The sequence below is a fragment of the Hemicordylus capensis genome, chromosome 5 (assembly GCF_027244095.1).
Source record: "Hemicordylus capensis ecotype Gifberg chromosome 5, rHemCap1.1.pri, whole genome shotgun sequence".
Lineage (NCBI taxonomy): Eukaryota > Metazoa > Chordata > Lepidosauria > Squamata > Cordylidae > Hemicordylus > Hemicordylus capensis.
In genome coordinates this window covers 12,985,292-13,002,443 of record NC_069661.1, presented here as the reverse complement: position 1 = coordinate 13,002,443, position 17,152 = coordinate 12,985,292, and the positions used below count along the sequence as shown (strand labels likewise).

The 17,152-nt window shown below is 49.1% G+C and overlaps 1 protein-coding gene across 7 annotated transcripts in view; it reads left to right on the top strand.

The window, feature by feature from the left end:
- The first annotated feature begins 6,421 nt into the window (after window positions 1-6,421).
- The window catches only part of SLC4A4 (solute carrier family 4 member 4), a 310,714-nt gene continuing 299,983 nt past the window's right edge, over window positions 6,422-17,152 (top strand). For 2 of the 7 annotated variants that reach the window (XM_053252941.1, XM_053252940.1), the window contains exon 1: window positions 6,422-7,676. In XM_053252941.1, the coding sequence (XP_053108916.1) occupies window positions 7,642-7,676 (35 nt within the window). In that variant the 5' untranslated portion in view covers window positions 6,422-7,641. The remainder of the gene's footprint in view (window positions 7,677-17,152) is intronic. The other 5 variants (XM_053252944.1, XM_053252942.1, XM_053252949.1 and 2 more) reach the window with 3 other exon arrangements.

The following is a 17,152-nucleotide window of genomic DNA, read 5'->3' as shown; positions in this document are numbered from 1 at the left end:
ACTACATACTTGCTTTTCTTTCACAACAACCCTGTGAAGTAGGTTGGGCTGAGAGAGAAGTGACTGGCCCAGAGTCACCCAGCTAGTTTTATGGCTGAATGGGGATTTGAACACTCAGGAATAGGCATTATTTTGCTGGTTTTCTTGACATCTTTAGTGCTAGAATTTCCAAAATTGAAATAGTTGGAAGAGATTGCAGGGAGGGGATAGATGGGCAAACTCTTCATTCTAGGATGTTTTGCTGGCCCTGAGTACCATCTATTATGCCACTCTATTTGCAGAGCTTTGCAACAGTGTCTGAGGAATAGCCGTCCCTTGCCTAGAACCCACACCTCAAAACAAAAGCAAGACTTGTTGGAAATTGGCATCGACATCTTCTCTGTTGCAATACACAACAGGATTCCAATTTGTGCCATGTGGTGCCCCCTCAATATGAGCTAATCCAGTTTGAGCCTCCCCAGATGAAAATACAAAATAAACACCAGAGAGGGAGAGAGATGTCCACAGGGAGGTGGAGTGGTGGAAATAGGAGAGCTTTCAGCCCACAGAGACTGGTGTCTTGCTCTAAGGGCTGCAACAGGGAAACAAAAACTGCACCTTTGCACAAAAATAGAATAAAATAAAAACCAAACACCCGGAGTGGGGGGGAAGAGTTGTTCCTTTTTGTTGCAAAATGGCCTCTCAGTACAAGTGGAGAAGCACATGGCTGCCATTCAGACAGGACCCCTCAGTCAACCCAGTATAAAAGAGAGGCAGGACTGAAGGTCTGTGCAAATGTCAAGCCTCTTCTCAGAGTTTCAAGGGTGGCTCTTTCAAGAGGAGAGCTGTTCTTGTGCTAGCAAGCAGGAATGGTCCCTTTTGCTAAGCAGCATCTGCCATAGTTTGCATTTGGATGGGAGGCTACCTAGGGGTGCTGTCGGGTATAACTTATTCCCCTTAAGGGATGGGGCTGTTCTGGGAAGAGCATCTGCCTGCTTGCATGCAGAAGGTCGCAAGGTCCCTCACTGGCATCTCCAGACAGGGTGGAGAACAGTGGCGGATTTAAGGAAAGGCAAAGCTGCAGCAGGCACTTGCCTATGGTGGCAAAATGTGAGGAGTGGAAAATTTTGCCATCCCCTCAAATTTTGTGGCTCCTCTCTGGGGGCGGCTGCAGTGAGCAGTGGGTGGGGGTTGAGGAGAACATCCCCCCCTTTCTTCTTAAAGCCACTGCTGTGTGGTGGGATGTGGGCAGCGAAGGCCGCACAGCAGCAGCTGCAGGGAGGGGGAACAAGGGGAAAGTCCCAACCTGGTGGGGCCAGCCCCCGTTCCAAACTGACCCTTGCCAGTTTGAAAGCAACGCGGGAGCAGGGAGGAGGGAAAGTTGCCAGCAGCCTCCTCCTCTCCTTGTGCTTCTTGCAAGCTGTGAGGGGAGGCGCTCTCTCCCAGCAAAGCTTGCAAGGGCCAGAGGGGCACAGTGGGAGGGGGGCAACTTGCCACCCTGCTTGTGCCCCAGAAATCTGCTGCCTGAGGCAACCACTTCACCTCGCATCATGGGAAGCCGCCTTCTGCCAAGTCAGCCCCTTGGTCCATCTGGCTCAGTATTGTCTACACAGACTGGCAGCGGCTTCTCCAAGGCAGGAGTCTCTCTCAGCCAGGGATGGAGTAAGCCTTTTGTGGCCCATAGGCAGCCAAGGATTTGCCACTCCCACTGCTGCAGCGAGGGTAGGGGTGGTGAGGGGAAAGTCCCCCCCTTTACCTTAAAGCAGTGCCACTGGATGGCAGGATGGTGAGGGAGAGCTCCGTCCAGCTCCCCTCCCTTCCAAATGAGTGCACACCCCCATCTATAGTAGCCCGATGTAGGCCTTTCTTGGCACATGCTTCTCCCTCTCCCCATCACCACCCTCCCTGCTGCAGTCGCTGCCATTCTTACGGACATAGAAGGCGGCTTGCTATGATGCGAGGTGAAGTGGTTGCCTCAGGCGGCAGATTTCTGGGGCACAAGCACGGCGGCAAGTTGCCCCCCCCCCCACTGTGCCCATCTGATGCTTGCAAGCTCTGCAGGCAGGGAGTGCCTCTCCTCATGGCTTGCAAGAAGCACAAGGAGAGGAGGATAAGGGTGTGCACGGAACCAGCTGGCCCAGTTCAGTTCGAGTCCAGATGGGACCTGAACCAGACCGGGTCAGTTTGGTCCAGCACCCCCTCCAACTCCCACGGTCCGGTCCAGGAGGGTTCACGAACATTTTTTAAAAATATATTTACTTACCCCCTTCAGGGGAGTTGCTGGGGGCAGCAGGGGCCCGCAGAGGTTCTCCCTCCCCCCGCTGGCCTCCCTTTTTGCCACCACCAGCCGTTCAGTCAGCTCTGGCCCATTCAGGCCTCCCCCCTCCAGCGCAGTGGCCATTTTGGAGGCTGCCACACCTGCGCAACAAGACTCTGCATGGCCTGGGTCACACAGAGGCCAATTGTGCAGGCGTGGCAGCCTCCAAAATGGCCACTGCACCGAGGGGGAAGGCCCAAATGGGCCGAAAAGCTGACCGAATGGCTGGTGGTGGCAAAAAGGGAGGCTGATGGGTGGGAGGGAGAACCTCTGCAGACCCTCCTGCTGCCTCCAACAACTTCACTGAAGGGGGTGTTAACTTTTTTTTTTTTTAAATCCGTAACCCCCCCCGAACAGTTGGGGGATGTTTGGTCTGGGGTTGGACCGAACAGGGGATGTTTCGGTTCGACCCCGAACCGTCAAACTGAACACGTTTGATGTTGAACCGGTTTGCACATCCCTAGAGGCGGCAGCTGCTGGTAGCCTTTCCCTCTTCCCTGCTCCTCTGTTGCTTTCAAGCTGACAAGGGTCAGTTTGGAACGGGGGCTGAGCCCCACCAGGTTGTGAGGGAATGCAGCATTTGGTGCTCCACCTAAAGCACGATACCTTGGGCAACCCAGTCACAACTGCCCATGCCTCACTTTTAGGTGACTCACTTTTCAGTTGAAAAATCCTTGCAGTATGCCAGCATATGGCTGAATTCTGTAATTCTGCTTGGCATCATATCAAAATGTCCCTGTAGCCAAGACCAATAAGCTAGACAGCACTATTGCTACTCCTTTCTCCACTGACTCATTGCCCCGGGGTCTGCTTCTTTCTCCTCAAACCTGCCAGGTCGCTGCTGCTCCAGTCCTCTTGTAGATTTTCCATATTAGGATCCTCTCTCTAGCCTAGTGTGGGCAGGAGGGAAACACTTAGAAAACCAAAGGCCCAACAGAAGCTCTGCAAGCTTCAGCTGGAAGTTTTCCACATCCGGCTTTTAGCCCACATCTCCTCCGGAATGGAGGAGGTGCATTCACATTTTGGCCAGATTTACCCTGAAGTCCCTGCGAGCTATTAGGAGCACTTCACATACAATTTGAGTTTTTCACTGCATGTTAGAATGTAGCCCAATTTCTATCCAGGGTAAAAAAAAAATCCACTTTTTGCATCTTTGGCGGGGGGCGGCAACTTTGAACTCGCATAAACTCCTTGCGGTAAAGCCTGCTGTCTAGGAAAAGTCCTGGAGGGAATTGGGCACATTTGAGTGTAATTCAGTAGTAGAGAGAGAGACTTCACTTTACAACTGTGAAAGAAGCAAATATAAAAATAATAACAAAGCAAGTGGTTTGTGGAAAGGCAGGACTTCTTTTGGTGAGTGGGTGGCTAACCTAACCTTGTAGTGTTTGTTGTTTCAAAAAAAACCCCACATAAGATCTAAGGGTTGCTTTCATTCAAGATTAAATTGCAACAAAGGAGTGCCTTTTAAGTACATTTGCTGTGGTTATTCTCACTTTTAGATACTTGATAAGAATGATAGCAAGGTTGTCAACGCAGCTATAGGGAGGGCCTGAAGCTCAGTAGTAGAGCACGTGTTGCCTGCAGAAGTTCAAAGTCCCTGGCCTCTGGTTAAAAGGAGTTCAGGGCTGTGGAAGCCTTTTGCCCGAGACTCTGGAAAGGCACTGCTGGTCAAAACAGACAATACTGGGATGGCGGAACCAATAGTCTTAGTGCAGCTTCATGGGTCCGCTGCATTCCCCCGTTACTATGGTATTATTATTATTTATTTTATTTATGCACACAACAAATATTTATATACCGCTTTGCAACAAAGGTTTCCAAAGCGGTTCATATTGATAGAAGAAGTAAAAGTAAGTAAGTAAGGCTCCCTGTCCTCTAAGGGCTCACAATCTAAAAAAAGTAACACAAGATAGACACCAGCAACAGCCACTGGAGGGATGCTGTGCTGGGGATGGATAGGGCCAGCTGCTCTCCCCCGCTCAATAAAGAGAATCACCACTTTATTTATTTGTTTGTTTAACATATTTGTTTACTGCCCAAAATTCAAGTCTCTGGATGGTTTACAACAAACTTGAGGTGCCTCTTTGCTCAGTTAGCAATTTATTTAGAGCCTGATTCAAAGGGCTCTAGGCCAGGGATTCTCAACGTTGGGTCCCCAGATGTTATTGGACTTCAACTCCCATAATCCCCAGCCCCAGTGGCCTTTGGTTGAGGATGATGGGAATTGAAGTCCAATAACATCTGGGGACCCAACGTTGAGAATCCCTGCTCTAGGCGGTTCACAAAAATAAATACAATAACAAAATAAACACCTAAAACCAGTTTAAAACAATTTAAAACATTCAAAGGTTACCAAAAGCCTGGCTCAAAAAATGCATCTTAAACACTGGCAAAGATGTTAAACCACAAATGGCTATAGCGAGCGCATTCCACAGGCCAGGAGTGACTACAGAGAAGGGCTGCTCCTGAGCCACCACTAGATGGGCCCGGCGGCATCTGGAGATGGACCTCTCTCCTTAATGTGCGGTGGGTTTCATGAAGAAGAAAGCGCTCTCCCAGGTAATTTGGTCCTAAGCCATTTAGGGCTTTAAAGGTAATTACCAGCATTTTGTATTTTGCCCAGAAACCTATTGGCAACTAATGCTGTTGTTTTAGAAGCAGGCATAATATGGTCTCTCTGAGAAACCCCAGAGACCAAATCTAGCCGCTGCATCTTGGACCAACTGAAGTTTCCGAACTACATACAAATGCAGACCCACGTAGAGAGCATTGCAGTAGTCAAGCCTAGAGGTTACCAGAGAGTGCACCACACTGATCATTATCTTCAAGGTAAGACATAATTGTATCTTTGACATGCATTCCTAGATCCATTTCATTGGTTATAGCAAAGGCTGTTCTGTAAGCAGAACCAGGATAATGGCCAGAAAAATAGGTACCACTTTGGAATGACACCTGATCTGGGGTGGGGGCAAATACTCCTCCCCTTCTTATGTGGTGAGCCTCTTTGAGCACTGGGAAAATGCAATATTCCTGCAACAAAAACACTTCCTGCAGGGGATGTGTAAACCATACTGAGCTAGATGGGGAAATGGTTTTACTCCGTATAATGCAGTTTCCTATGTTCCCCTGCAGGGAAGATGCATGGCTTTCCACGGTACCCAAACACTGCACCCACAAATTGCAGAGAAAGACTTGTTTGCAAAATCCTCTGCTTTGCGACAACCCTAGAGCATTTCCTTTTGTTCCACAGAGATAAGGCTGTGGGGTGGGAGAAAGGATCCTTGCATGTTGCCCCAAGTTTATTTCATGTATATATACCACCCATCCTAAAGCGGCTTAGGGCGGGTCACATTAAAAATTCAACCCATTTAAAATATTAACATAAAACACGGAATAAAAGCAATTTGAATATTAACATAAAACTCATTTAAAAACCATTTAAATGTTATTAAAAGCCAGGCAGAAAAGATAGGTCTTGATGGCTCTTTGAAGGCCTCCAAGGATGATAAATCTCTTATGCCCACATGCAGCCGTTCCACAACCTAGGGGTACACAACTGGGAAGGCCCGATCCCAAATTGCCACACCAATGAACCGGAAGATGGACCTCTCCTGATGATCTTAATGAGAAGTGGGGATCTTGCAGAGAAAGGCGCTCTCTCAGGTAAGTAAATGTCGAGATCACACAGTCAATTAGTAAATTCCAGAAAGGAATGACCGTCTTAGTCTCTTGCAGAAAAAAGGAAAAGGAGTTGGCACCTGAACGACGAGGACTTTTGCTGGGGCATCAGTTTTTGCAGGCTGGCCGGTGCCCCCTTCACCCAATGCATGGTGGTGCTCACCCCTGCCACAATACACAGGTCTGTGTGTCGCTCTTCGTAGCTCTTTTCTCCCGAGCGAGTGGCTTTCGGGAACGGCAAGACCTTCCCTTTGGAACAGCCGGAAGGGGGAGACGCTCGAAACAAGCCGCGTAGCTTACCCAGAGAGTCAAGGTGGGCGGTGGGGTGGGGAGGGAGAGGGAAGACCTGGGCGATCTGCTGCCCCAGCTAGCCAGCCCGCTGCCGCAACGAGAAGCCCAAAGGGGTCCCTCCCTCCGCTCGGGAGGGCGTGCGCGAGAGTCGCCGTCTCTCCTTCGCTGAAGGCCACGTGGGGGAAAGCGGCTTCATCTGCAAGTGCCTGGGCGGCGCGCGGTTCACGGTCTACACGCAGCAGTTAAGCCGCGTAAAGCACAGACGGCAACTCTAAAACTTTTAAGTTTCACGAGAGAAGGAAAGGCCGTTCCCCCAAGAGGACGAGACACGGCGGCGCCCTGGCGGGAGCCTCCCCAACCAAACCCCGAAGCGGCCCGGAGAGGAGGAGGCAGGCAGCGGGCTGGCTCCTCCCTCCGCCCCTCGCCAGCCGGGGCCCGGTGACGCCTCTCGGCCTCGCTAGCACGCGGGGCGGCTGCTGGGGAGGGGACAGAGGCGAAGGGGGCGGCCCGAGCCGCCAGGCACGGCTTTAAATCCTGGACGGGGCCAAGCGCGAGCTCCCAGCGCTAGAGCGGTGTGGCGGCAGCGAGGCTGCCCCCTAACTCCCTCCTCCTGCCGCTCGCCCCCGGCCGCCAGCCGCCAGCCGGAAGGTTTTTGCACGGCCGAGGGCGAAATCCCACCGAGGGAGAAGAGGGCTGCCTTTGGGCGCGCGCGCGCCTGTCTGGCTTTCTCGGTGTCGCGTGTGTGTGTGTGCGCGCGCTCCCGCCTGCCCCAGACAGGGTTGCAAAGGGGAGGGGGCGGCCTGCTTGAAGGGAGCCATTGAGCGTCCCTCCCTCCCTCCCTCTCTGACTGACGGACTGGCCGGCTGAGCCAGCGACCCACGCGCTCGCCTCTCCTTTGGGGACAACTCCATTGGCCACCGCTGTGCAGTCCCTACTACTCCCTAGCCGTGGCCGCCCGCCTTGCCAAGTGCCCGCTCGCAAGTCCCACTGAGCTCGCTCTCCCTTCCTCCCCCCGCTTTCCCAAGCCCGGGGAAGTTGGATAGACTTTGCTTCTTCTTTTTCTTCGGCGGCTCCTCCTCCTTCTTCGCCGGGTCCGGTCGTGCTGCTGCTGCTGCTTCCCCAAGGGACTGGCGGCTGTTCGCCTCGCGCTGCCGGAGATCGCCGCGGCGGCGGCTACTGCTGCTGAATCTGCTGCGCGCCGGTCCCTTTGGAAGAAGAAGAAACCGGAGGAGGAGGAGGAAAGACCCGGGAGGTGGGGGGAGAAGTAGAAGGCTGAGAGCGCGCGCCCAGCAGCCCCCACCGCCTCGCGCGCCTCCACTCCGGCTTTTTGCTCCCGGTTGCTGCTGCTGCTTCGGCAGTCCCAGCCAACAGCCGCGATGGAGGACCGACGCAAAGGAGATCCCTCCAAGAGGTAAGGGTGTGTGAGTGAGAGGGGAACTGCAGGGAGAAATCCCCAAGACCCAGCAGTGCCGTACCTTAAAAAAAAAAAAGGGGGGGGGGGTGCTTACTAAAATGTCACACAATACTCCGCAAGCTTTCGGGTTATCCAGAACTCTTCTTCAGACTGGATGTCTTGACAAAACAAAGCGGCACGGGGTGGGGGGAGAGAGAGAAGAAAAGGTGAACATGGTGTAGAAACCGCCTGACCTCAAGCAGCCTGCAGAAGCTTCTGCATCTTGTCCCCCTTCCTTTTTTCAGCCCCACTCCCTGTCTTGCTTAAGATCCAGCCTGAAGAAGAGTTCTGGAGAACGCGGAGGCTTGCTCACTGCTTTGTGTGATTAGGTGGTCCTAATTTTTTAAAAAACACCCTGCTGGGGGGGCTTTTGGGTTTGCTTCTTATATGGACCCACCTATAGATTTGGCAGGGAGATATGTTATGCTTGGGCTGGCTAATGAAAAATAGAGGGAGGTTTTATAGGGGCAGAGGGTGAAGGACTGGGTGCAGATGATTCGGGTCGGGGAAGGTCTTCATTTCGCAATCTTTGAGTGGCTCAGCCCTACAACTCTCTCTTTACTTTTACTTTTATTTTATTTATAGCCTGGCTTTTAAAAAAGGCAACCTTTACTCAAGGCAGCTGACAAGGTTTATATGATTTATATACCCGAAGGGGGAAAATGCAATGGTTTTTTGTTTTTTGTTTAAGTATGGCTGGCCTGGAATGAAAACCAGAACATATGAAGTAATAATTAAAAAGCATACCTCAGAGCGTGTGCAAAGTGTTTCTCTCCCCATCCCTGCTTAAGTTCAAACGTGAGAGATTTTGGGGCTCATCTTTGCCTGCACGTTGCACCAACCCTACCTCCTTCACACCAGATGAGGTTGTGGCTCCTCCCTTGTGATGGAAACAAGCTTTGTACATGTTCTGAAGAATGATGTTGTGATTTTACGTCCTCCAGGTTTGATCTTGGACATTGAAAGCATGTGCCTTAGTGAATCCTGGACAAAACAAAATGAAACACTGCAGAGAGCCAAATAGGGAACAGGGAATTTCAGGGTTGGTTGAGGAAGAGGACGACAATACTTTGGGGTTCTGGGAAGAGTAGCTGGAGAAAGGACTAAAAATGGTTTTTGGTTGTGTGTGTGGATTGCTGCTTGGTAGAGAGTTACTAGAGTTGCAATGGGGAATTTCTGACTTGGTTGTCCAAAGAAAGCATGCTTTGTTGCTTTCCTGTTCTCCAGCTTTAGGGCTGGATGGTATGGGATTTAGCTTGTGGGGTTGCAGAAGAGAGGTAGAGGCTAAGCAGGAGGGTGTGTGTGTGGTGGGTGGGAACAGATGGTCGAGGAGGAGAAGCTGGGTAGAGCATGCTGGAGTTCGGGGTCACAGGGGCTGTTAGTTCGGGGCATGACAGAAGCTTACTGTAGGGATAGTCTGACCAGAAGGATGATTTGAGCAAATGGGTTATTAGGATTAGCTGTGATGGACAGAATATTTGGGGAGTGGAGACAAAGGGAGTTACGAGGTGTTATTGGGATGGTGGGAGACCTGAGCAGAATAGCCTAATGCAGAGATTCTCAACCTTGGGTCCCCAGATGTTGTTGGACTTGGGCTTTGGCTGGGGAAGATGGGAGTTGTAGTCCAACAACATCTGGGGCCCCAAAGTTGAGAACCCCTGCCTTAAGGCTTCAGATGCGAAAGCTGACATCTGGAGAAAGGGTGGTGGTGATTTCTGATATAGGGACTCAGTCTGTAGGTAGCCCTATAGGACCTGCAGTGTATTGGATCATTAGGGCATTAGAGCTGGGGGACAGTGGGGCAGGCTGCAGGAGAGAGAGAGGGTGTGCAGCGGGGTCATCCTAGGAAGGCAGAAGGCTCTGGGAGTCTGAGTGCCCCTGGAGATGAGCAGGAGAATTGGGGGGCAGAGAAATATTTGAATGGAGACCATTTACTCCACAGCATCATTCATGAGCATGGTGCTTTGCAGAGCTTTTCATAATCAATCAGAAGGGTCTCTGTCCCCAAAGAGCTGACAGTCTAAATTAATGAGGTACCTGTGGTATTATGGAGAGGAGAGCTGGTCTTGTGCTAGCAAGCATGACTTGTCCCCTTAGCTAAGCAGGGTCTGCCCTGGTTGCATATGAATGGGAGTCTAGAGGTGTGAGCACTGTAAGATATTCCCCTCAGGGGATGGAGCCGCTCTGGGAAGAGCAGAAGGTTGCAAGTTCCTTCCCTGGCTTCTCCAAGATAGGACAAGATTTTTTTTATTGAACCAACAAACTACCAAAGCATACAGTACGTTGCCAAAGCATAATTATATACAAAGTGGTTGTTTGTACATGATATATCTACAAAGGTTTACACACAAGGATTTGGAAACCCACAAGGTTATGAAGTATATGCAGGTAGTACTGTAACTCGGGGATAGGGGATTACAAGGCACATCAGGTAATGTGGGGGAGATTATGTCCAACGTCCATTTCCATAATTTGTCCCATTGCTGTTTAGAAGAGATACACTTGTCTTTTTGCACATAACCATACAAACTTTTCCAGAAGAGATTTACTGTCTCATCCACGTGAACCTCTTGGTCCCGTCTTCCCTAGGGCTGAGAGAGGTTCCTGCCTGTATGTATGTATTGGTTTATGTCGGCCCAAGGCCAGCATAAGGTTCCTGCCTGTAACATTGGAGGAGCCGCTGCCAGTCTGTGAAGACATTCAAGACAATACTGATCTAGATAGACCAATGGTCTCACTCAGTATATGGCAGCTTCCTATGTTCCTATGTTCCCAAGGTGGGAATGGTCTTCAGAGACAAGGTTTTGGGGCTGGGAAGATTCATTTTGTTGGAGGACCCAAGCAGAGAGAAAGAGGTGTTCAAGGATCTAACTACACATTGTATGAAATTGTGTGTAATATATTTTTCTTTCTTTTCTAAACTGAAGGCCACACACTGCAAGCTGCACTCTGGAGTATCAAAGGTGGGAGGGGTCTGAGTGGTCTTTGGCCTCTGTGGCTGGGGATGATGGATTTGACTAATTTTTTTTTTTAAAATACGTGCACAATATAACCATACAAAAACCCCTGCTAACTGAGCAAAGAGGCACCTTTTCAAAGTGGTGATTCTCTATTTAGCAGGGGGAGAGTAACTGGCCCTATCCACCCCCAGCACAGCATCCCTCCAGTGACTTTTGCTGGTGTCTAGCTTATGTTTCTTTTAGATTGTGAGCCCTTAGGGGACAGGGATCCATCTTATTTATTTGTTAATTCTCTATGTAAACCGCCCTGAGACATTTTTGGAAGGGCAGTATAGAAATCAAATAAATAATAATAAATACAGAGCAGCAGCAGTAAAGACAATCCTATAAAAGCTTGGGTAAAAAGCCAAGATTTCACAGGCTTTCTAAAAAGAACTGATGGAGACCGAGGAGCAAATAGTCACCGGAAATGCATTCTAGAGTTTGGGGGCAGCAACAGAGAAGGCCCTGTCCTGCGTGCATGACAGCTAAGCCTCCCTCATTGTCAGCACCCGGAACAGAGCCCCCTCAGATTATTTTGTTAAGCGGGCAGCAACCCTTGGGAGCAGGCCCTTGGGTATCCTGGGCCCAAACCGTTAAGGGTTTTTAAAGGTCAAAAACATTTTCCTCTTTGTTTTATTTTGTGTGCTGATTTTTATCGTGGATTATCATGGTTATGGGTTGTGTGCACTGCCTTGAGGGGAATTACTACAATAATAATAAACTCAGTGATAAACATGGATGGAATCGTCTTTTGGGAACTCTGTTCTGCCCATCTCTTCTCCCCCTGTCCGGTGCTGCCAACATGGCAGGTACAGGCTTTGGTTTCAGATTGGTAAAGGAAGAGATTAGAAATCTTGATTTAACCAGGGGGAGACCACAGAAGGGTTTGGCCAGTGCTTGAGGTCTCTAGTCAGTCATAGGGCACCAAGCTCAATCCTAGCTGAAATGAGCTGGTCTTGTGGCAGTAAGCATGAATTGTCCCTTTTGCTAAGCAGGGTCTGCCCTGATTTGCATTTGAATGGGAGAGCACATGCTTACAGAAGTTCCCTCCCTGGCAGCATCTCCCAGATAGGGCTGAGAGAGACTCCTGCCTGCAATCTTGGAGAAGCTGCTTCCGGTCTGTGTAGACAATACTGAGCTAGATGGACCAGTGGTCTGACTCAGTAGCAGACAGCTTCTTATGTTCCTGAGCTTCATTGGAACCAGGCACAGAATGGAGGTAGGTTCTTCTACTGAGCCAGCTGGTGTTTCCACCTTGTAGCCTAATGCTGGGGGTAGGCTTGCCTTGGGAGGTGCTATTTGAGTCTCGTATGTGCATCCTGTACAGAGGTGATGGATAAATGCAGGAGAAAGAGAAGTCCCTCTCTTTCTTGAACTGTTTAATTACAACCTGTGCTATAAAGCCAGTAAGAAAAGAATCTTGCCAGGTGCTGCTTTCACTTTTAACGGGGAAGAACTAGAGTCATAGTTGATATCCTCCAGTACCAATCTTTAAGTAGAAACTAGTAATCTTGTTGGAGAAGAAAACAGGAAGTATTTTTTGTTTGTGATTATCTCTAGAAAGGACCCATGCTAATAATGCATTCACTCACGTCCTGCCTTGAGAAGGTGATTCCCGGTATACAGCTATATGCTCAGACATGTGTGGAGGAACAAGGGGAAATAGATATGTCTCTTAACTCAGCTTGCTTATGTGTGAGTTTGGCTGCAACCCTTGAGTTACTTAGGATCTGCTTCTTGAAGTAACTTTTGTGCTTAGGCTTAGGGCTATACCTCAATGAAGATCCCGTGCGTCAGCGATGAACAGGGTGTGTGAGCTGTCGGACAGTGGAAGTGTCTGCCTTGTGCCGTGGGCTCTCCTTTGCTGGGGTTGGACTAGAAGACCGCCAGGGTCCCTCTAAAATTTTGGGATTCCGTGCATGTGTATAAAAAGGGGGTGGGGTCGTAGCTCAGTGGCAGAGCATCTGCATGTGTGCAGAAGTTCCATGTTCAATCCCTGGCAGTTCCAGGTAGAATCGGGAAAGGTTCTTGCCTGGAACCTTGGACAACTGCTGCCAGTGAGTTTAGACAATAATGAGCTAGATGGATCCGTGGTCATTTGTTATAAGGCAGCTTCCCATGTGCTTTACTCCATGTGTGTGAGGTGTGTGAGAGGTGTGTGTGTATGTGTATCTATCTATCTATCTATCTATCTATCTATCTATCTATCTATCTATGAGGGACGTTTGGGAAACGGTAGGAGAGAGTTGCATATAGCTATGCATGTGTCATGTATTGTATCATACTTTCACAACAGATCCACACACATGTGCATCATGGAACCATCACTTGCTGATTTGTAGTTGGAATGTGTGAACTATTACTTCTTGTTCTGAGGGACTTTAGAGCTCTTTGCAGTATTGCCCATGCAAGCCATTGCTTGATATTAGGGATGTGCACAAAACACATTTTACGTTCCCTTCTAAGCTTGGAACAAAATGTAAAATGTGTGGAACAGTCCATCGGAAAAACCAGTCAAGCTGGTGGAACGATCTTGGAACACTCAAAATGTTCTGAGTTGTTCCAAGTGCCTTTTTGGAATCCAAAATGGCGCTCTTCTGGCCTCTGTGCACACACAGCAACCATTTGCATGGTGGTGCTGACCACGCAAATGACCACCATGCATGCACAAAGGCCAGAAGAGTGCCATTTTGGATTCCAAAATGGTGCTCAGAACAGTCGGAAAGTTCCAACTCGGTACGGGGTCATTCTGTTCTGAGTTCGGAACACTCGAAACAACCCGTTTCAAGGTGGAACATTCCGACCGGAACATTTTGCACATCTCTACTTGATATTGCAGCAGTTGAGTGATGAAACCTGCATGTGTGAACCGGATCTTAGGCCCGCAATTTGGAAGGTGGTTGAATACATTTGTGTTCTGATTGAGATTAAAGCAAGCAGCTGAGCTCTGCTGGTTGTTCCGGTTACTCCATGTATGTATAGCTATTTTTACATTGGCCTAAACAAATATTTTGCCGTCTACATGTTACAACAGCGTTGATGATAGTAGAAATGATAATGTGTGTAAAAGTACTGTACTTAATTCATTAGAGTTGTGCTTATTTTAGGGAATTCTTGGGAAAGTAGCAAAGGAGCAGAGCAGGAGAGAGATATCCGTAGCTCCTTCTGGATCTGAAATGTAGAATCCACCCTCTCCTGCAATGCATACAATTGCCTTTTCTCCAAGTCAGATAGTTTAGTATATAGAAAGGTGGCTTGGAAATTCCACCTTTCCATAGACTGCCCTTTTCACGGAATGGCTTTATAAGGCATTTCCAATTCTTCTATTTTGCAAAGTGCCCAGTATTGTGCTTTCATTCAGAAAAGGACAGCAGCAGATCAATATTTGGGAACGTTGGGTTGGTAAAACGGAGAGAAGTGGCAGCAACTCGCTGTTTCTAAAAACAAAACCCATGCTTCTGTAATCCATTGAAAATCCTGATAATCTGAAATCTTGCTCAGAGAAAATACTCCACACCCATACCATAGTGGAATGGATGTCTTGTCCAACCCTCCCTTTGCTTTCTTTGAATGAACTTCCTTCTAACTCCACCCCTCTGCTCACCCTCCACCCTCTCTCCCCCCCCCTTTTGTTTGCTATACTTCCTCCCCCCCCACCCTTACTTCATTATAATGTTGCAATAATGGCAGCTGACCTGGGGTCTTCCTCCACTGCTGCTGCTTGAATTTCTATTCGTTTGAAGGTGCACTGGTGGGTGTGATTGGAATTAAGATGCGAGCGCATCACTTTGGACTGTATTGTGCATCCTGTTTCTTGGAGTTTTGTTGAGTATTTAATTGTATTAGCGTCTAGGTGTTTTACTTTGTTGTTTACCTTTCATCACTGGGCTGTTGGTGGCACAGCACATTCGGCTTGACTCACCTGGGTTTGTGCGTTGATGGGATCTGTTCTCGATCCCGACTCTTTATCTGCCGTCTCCACCTTGGTCTTTCCTGCTCTCTTGTGACATGGTGTGATTTGGGTGAGCATAGGCAGAGCTCTTCTGTTCTGTGGGCTGGTCTCTGTGAAAGCCAGTTCCCAGCATTCTCTAGTGTGACCAAGACATAGAACCCAGGGCAGGGCCTGTGCAGAGAGGAACAGGCTTGATTTTCCCTGGCTGGGATCCCTGAAGGCAGAAAGCAGGGATAACTTCACCCCTTTTTCTTTCTCCTGTGTAAGTGGACTTGGAATAATCCCTGGGGCAGAAACTTGCCTTAGCATTCTTTGTAAAGCACCATGCACAGAGATGGCACTATATCAATAATAGCAGTCTATTCAGAATAGCTCAGTAGAAGAGTATCTGCTCTGCGTGCGGAAGGTCCCAGGTTCACTCTCTGGCATCTCCAGGTAGGGCTGGGAGAGGCTCCTGCCTGAAGCCTTGGAGAGCTGCTGCCAGTCTGTGTAGACCATACTGAAGTAGATGGACCAGTGGTTGGACTCCGTATAAGGCAGCTTTCTGTGTTCTTGTGTTCCAGAATTCTTAAGTATGAGGAAACCTGGTGAAGGGGGCTGTCTTAGGTAATCTGACTGTATATTTAGTGGGTGGCTGCATGATGAATTTTGCACCTGTGTCCATTGTCTTTGACAGATTAAGACAGGACCAAGGCCCCGTTCAGATGCTTTCTAGGAGGCAGTGATCCCATGGTTGAGGAAGAGGTGAATGTCCTCCCCTGACATGGCAGTAGATCATGGGCACTCAGTGTGAAGGCCTGTGCAGTAAGGGGGGAGCTGATAGCCGTCTTCAAATGTCTGCAGGGCTGTTACACAGCAGATGGAGTGGGCTTATTTGCTAGAACCAGTGAGCTGAAGGTGCAAGCAGTGTTCTCTCTAAGGCAGGCCTGCTCAACTTAAGCCCCCACCCCCAGCTGTTTGTGGACTACAACTCCCACAGTCCCCAGCCACAGTGGCCAATAGGCAGGGATTCTGGGAGTTGTAGGCCAACATCTGCAGGAGGGCCGAAGTGGAGCAGGCCTGCTCTCAGGCGCGCACACGTGCGTGCGCTCACAGGTTTTTGGATGTCCGCTCAGTTAATTTTAGATCCCGCTCAGGTTGAATCGGGAAGGTCCCGCTCTGAACGCACGTGTGCGCACACTGCCTTGATACAGCCGCCCAGAACAAAACCCATTCTGCACACCCATGAAAAAAATTATAGCGAACACTGGGTGCAAGGAAGCAGATTTAGGCTAGACATTAGTCAGGCTTTGCTAACTGTAAGAGTCGTTTGACAGTGGAACAGTTTGCCTCATACTGTGGTGGGCTCTCATTCCCTGGAGATCTCCGTCCAGTGTCTGGACAACTGTCTGTCAGGGTGCTGGAGCAGTTTCCTGTACTGAGCAGGGTATTGGGCTAGTAGACCTCCAAGGTCTGATCAGCTCTAGAGCTGGTCTTGTGGTAGCAAGCATGAATTGTCCCATTTGCTAAGCAGAGTCTGCCCTTGTTTGCATCTGAATGGGAGACGACAGGTGTGAGCACTGTAAGATTTCCCTCTTAAGGGATGGGGCCCTTCTGGGAAGAGCAGCATGCAGTTGGTCCCAAGTTCCCTCCCTGGCATCTCCAGATAGGGCTGGGAGAGACTGCTGCCTGCAAACTTGGAGTAGCTGATGCCGGTCTGTGTAGAGTCTAACAGAACATCTAACTGAGAGATTGACAGCTCTCTAGATTCCAAACTGCCATAGACAATACTTGAGCTAGATGGACCAACTTGCTAGAAGGGAGCTTCCTTGTTGCTATGAGACCTGATTCATGTGATTTCCCCCATATTAACAAAAACAACAAGCATCATGGGAATGAAGCTTGGGCAACTGTGTCATACATTACAGAGGAGGAAAGCACACTGGCTGGCTCCAGTGTGCAAACCTTGGTTTGTGAGTTGCTTTTCATCTGCTGCAGACCATAGAATAATAATAATAATAATAATAATAATAATAATAATAATAATAATAATAATTCCATTTCCATGGTGTGTTATGTGGCAGCTTTGCATGTAAATATTGCATCTCTCTCTCTCTCTCTCTCTCTCTCTCTCTCATACCCCAAATGCACTCTTGCAGCCTGTTTCTACATTTCTGTCTGGGCTAATGCGTTCCCTTGCCCCAGTTCTTGCCATTTGCATTACGTATGTCAGGATTTCTGTTGAAGGTGTCCACACACTGTTACAGAAGAGCTGAAGCAAGAACCAGGGCTGAAACAATAACAGTTGAGGGTGGAACTATGCATTTCTAGGGAAATGTGGAGAGGGAGGGTCAGATACCCAGCATATTGTTGCTGCAGTAGGTTGAAAGTGAAGCTGTAGAGAAGCCATAGGCTTATGTGTGTTTTTGTTGGTTGGCTGTGCAGTTTAACTTTGTATGTACAGGACACTCCTAGAGAATTAATGCCCCTGTACATCAGCG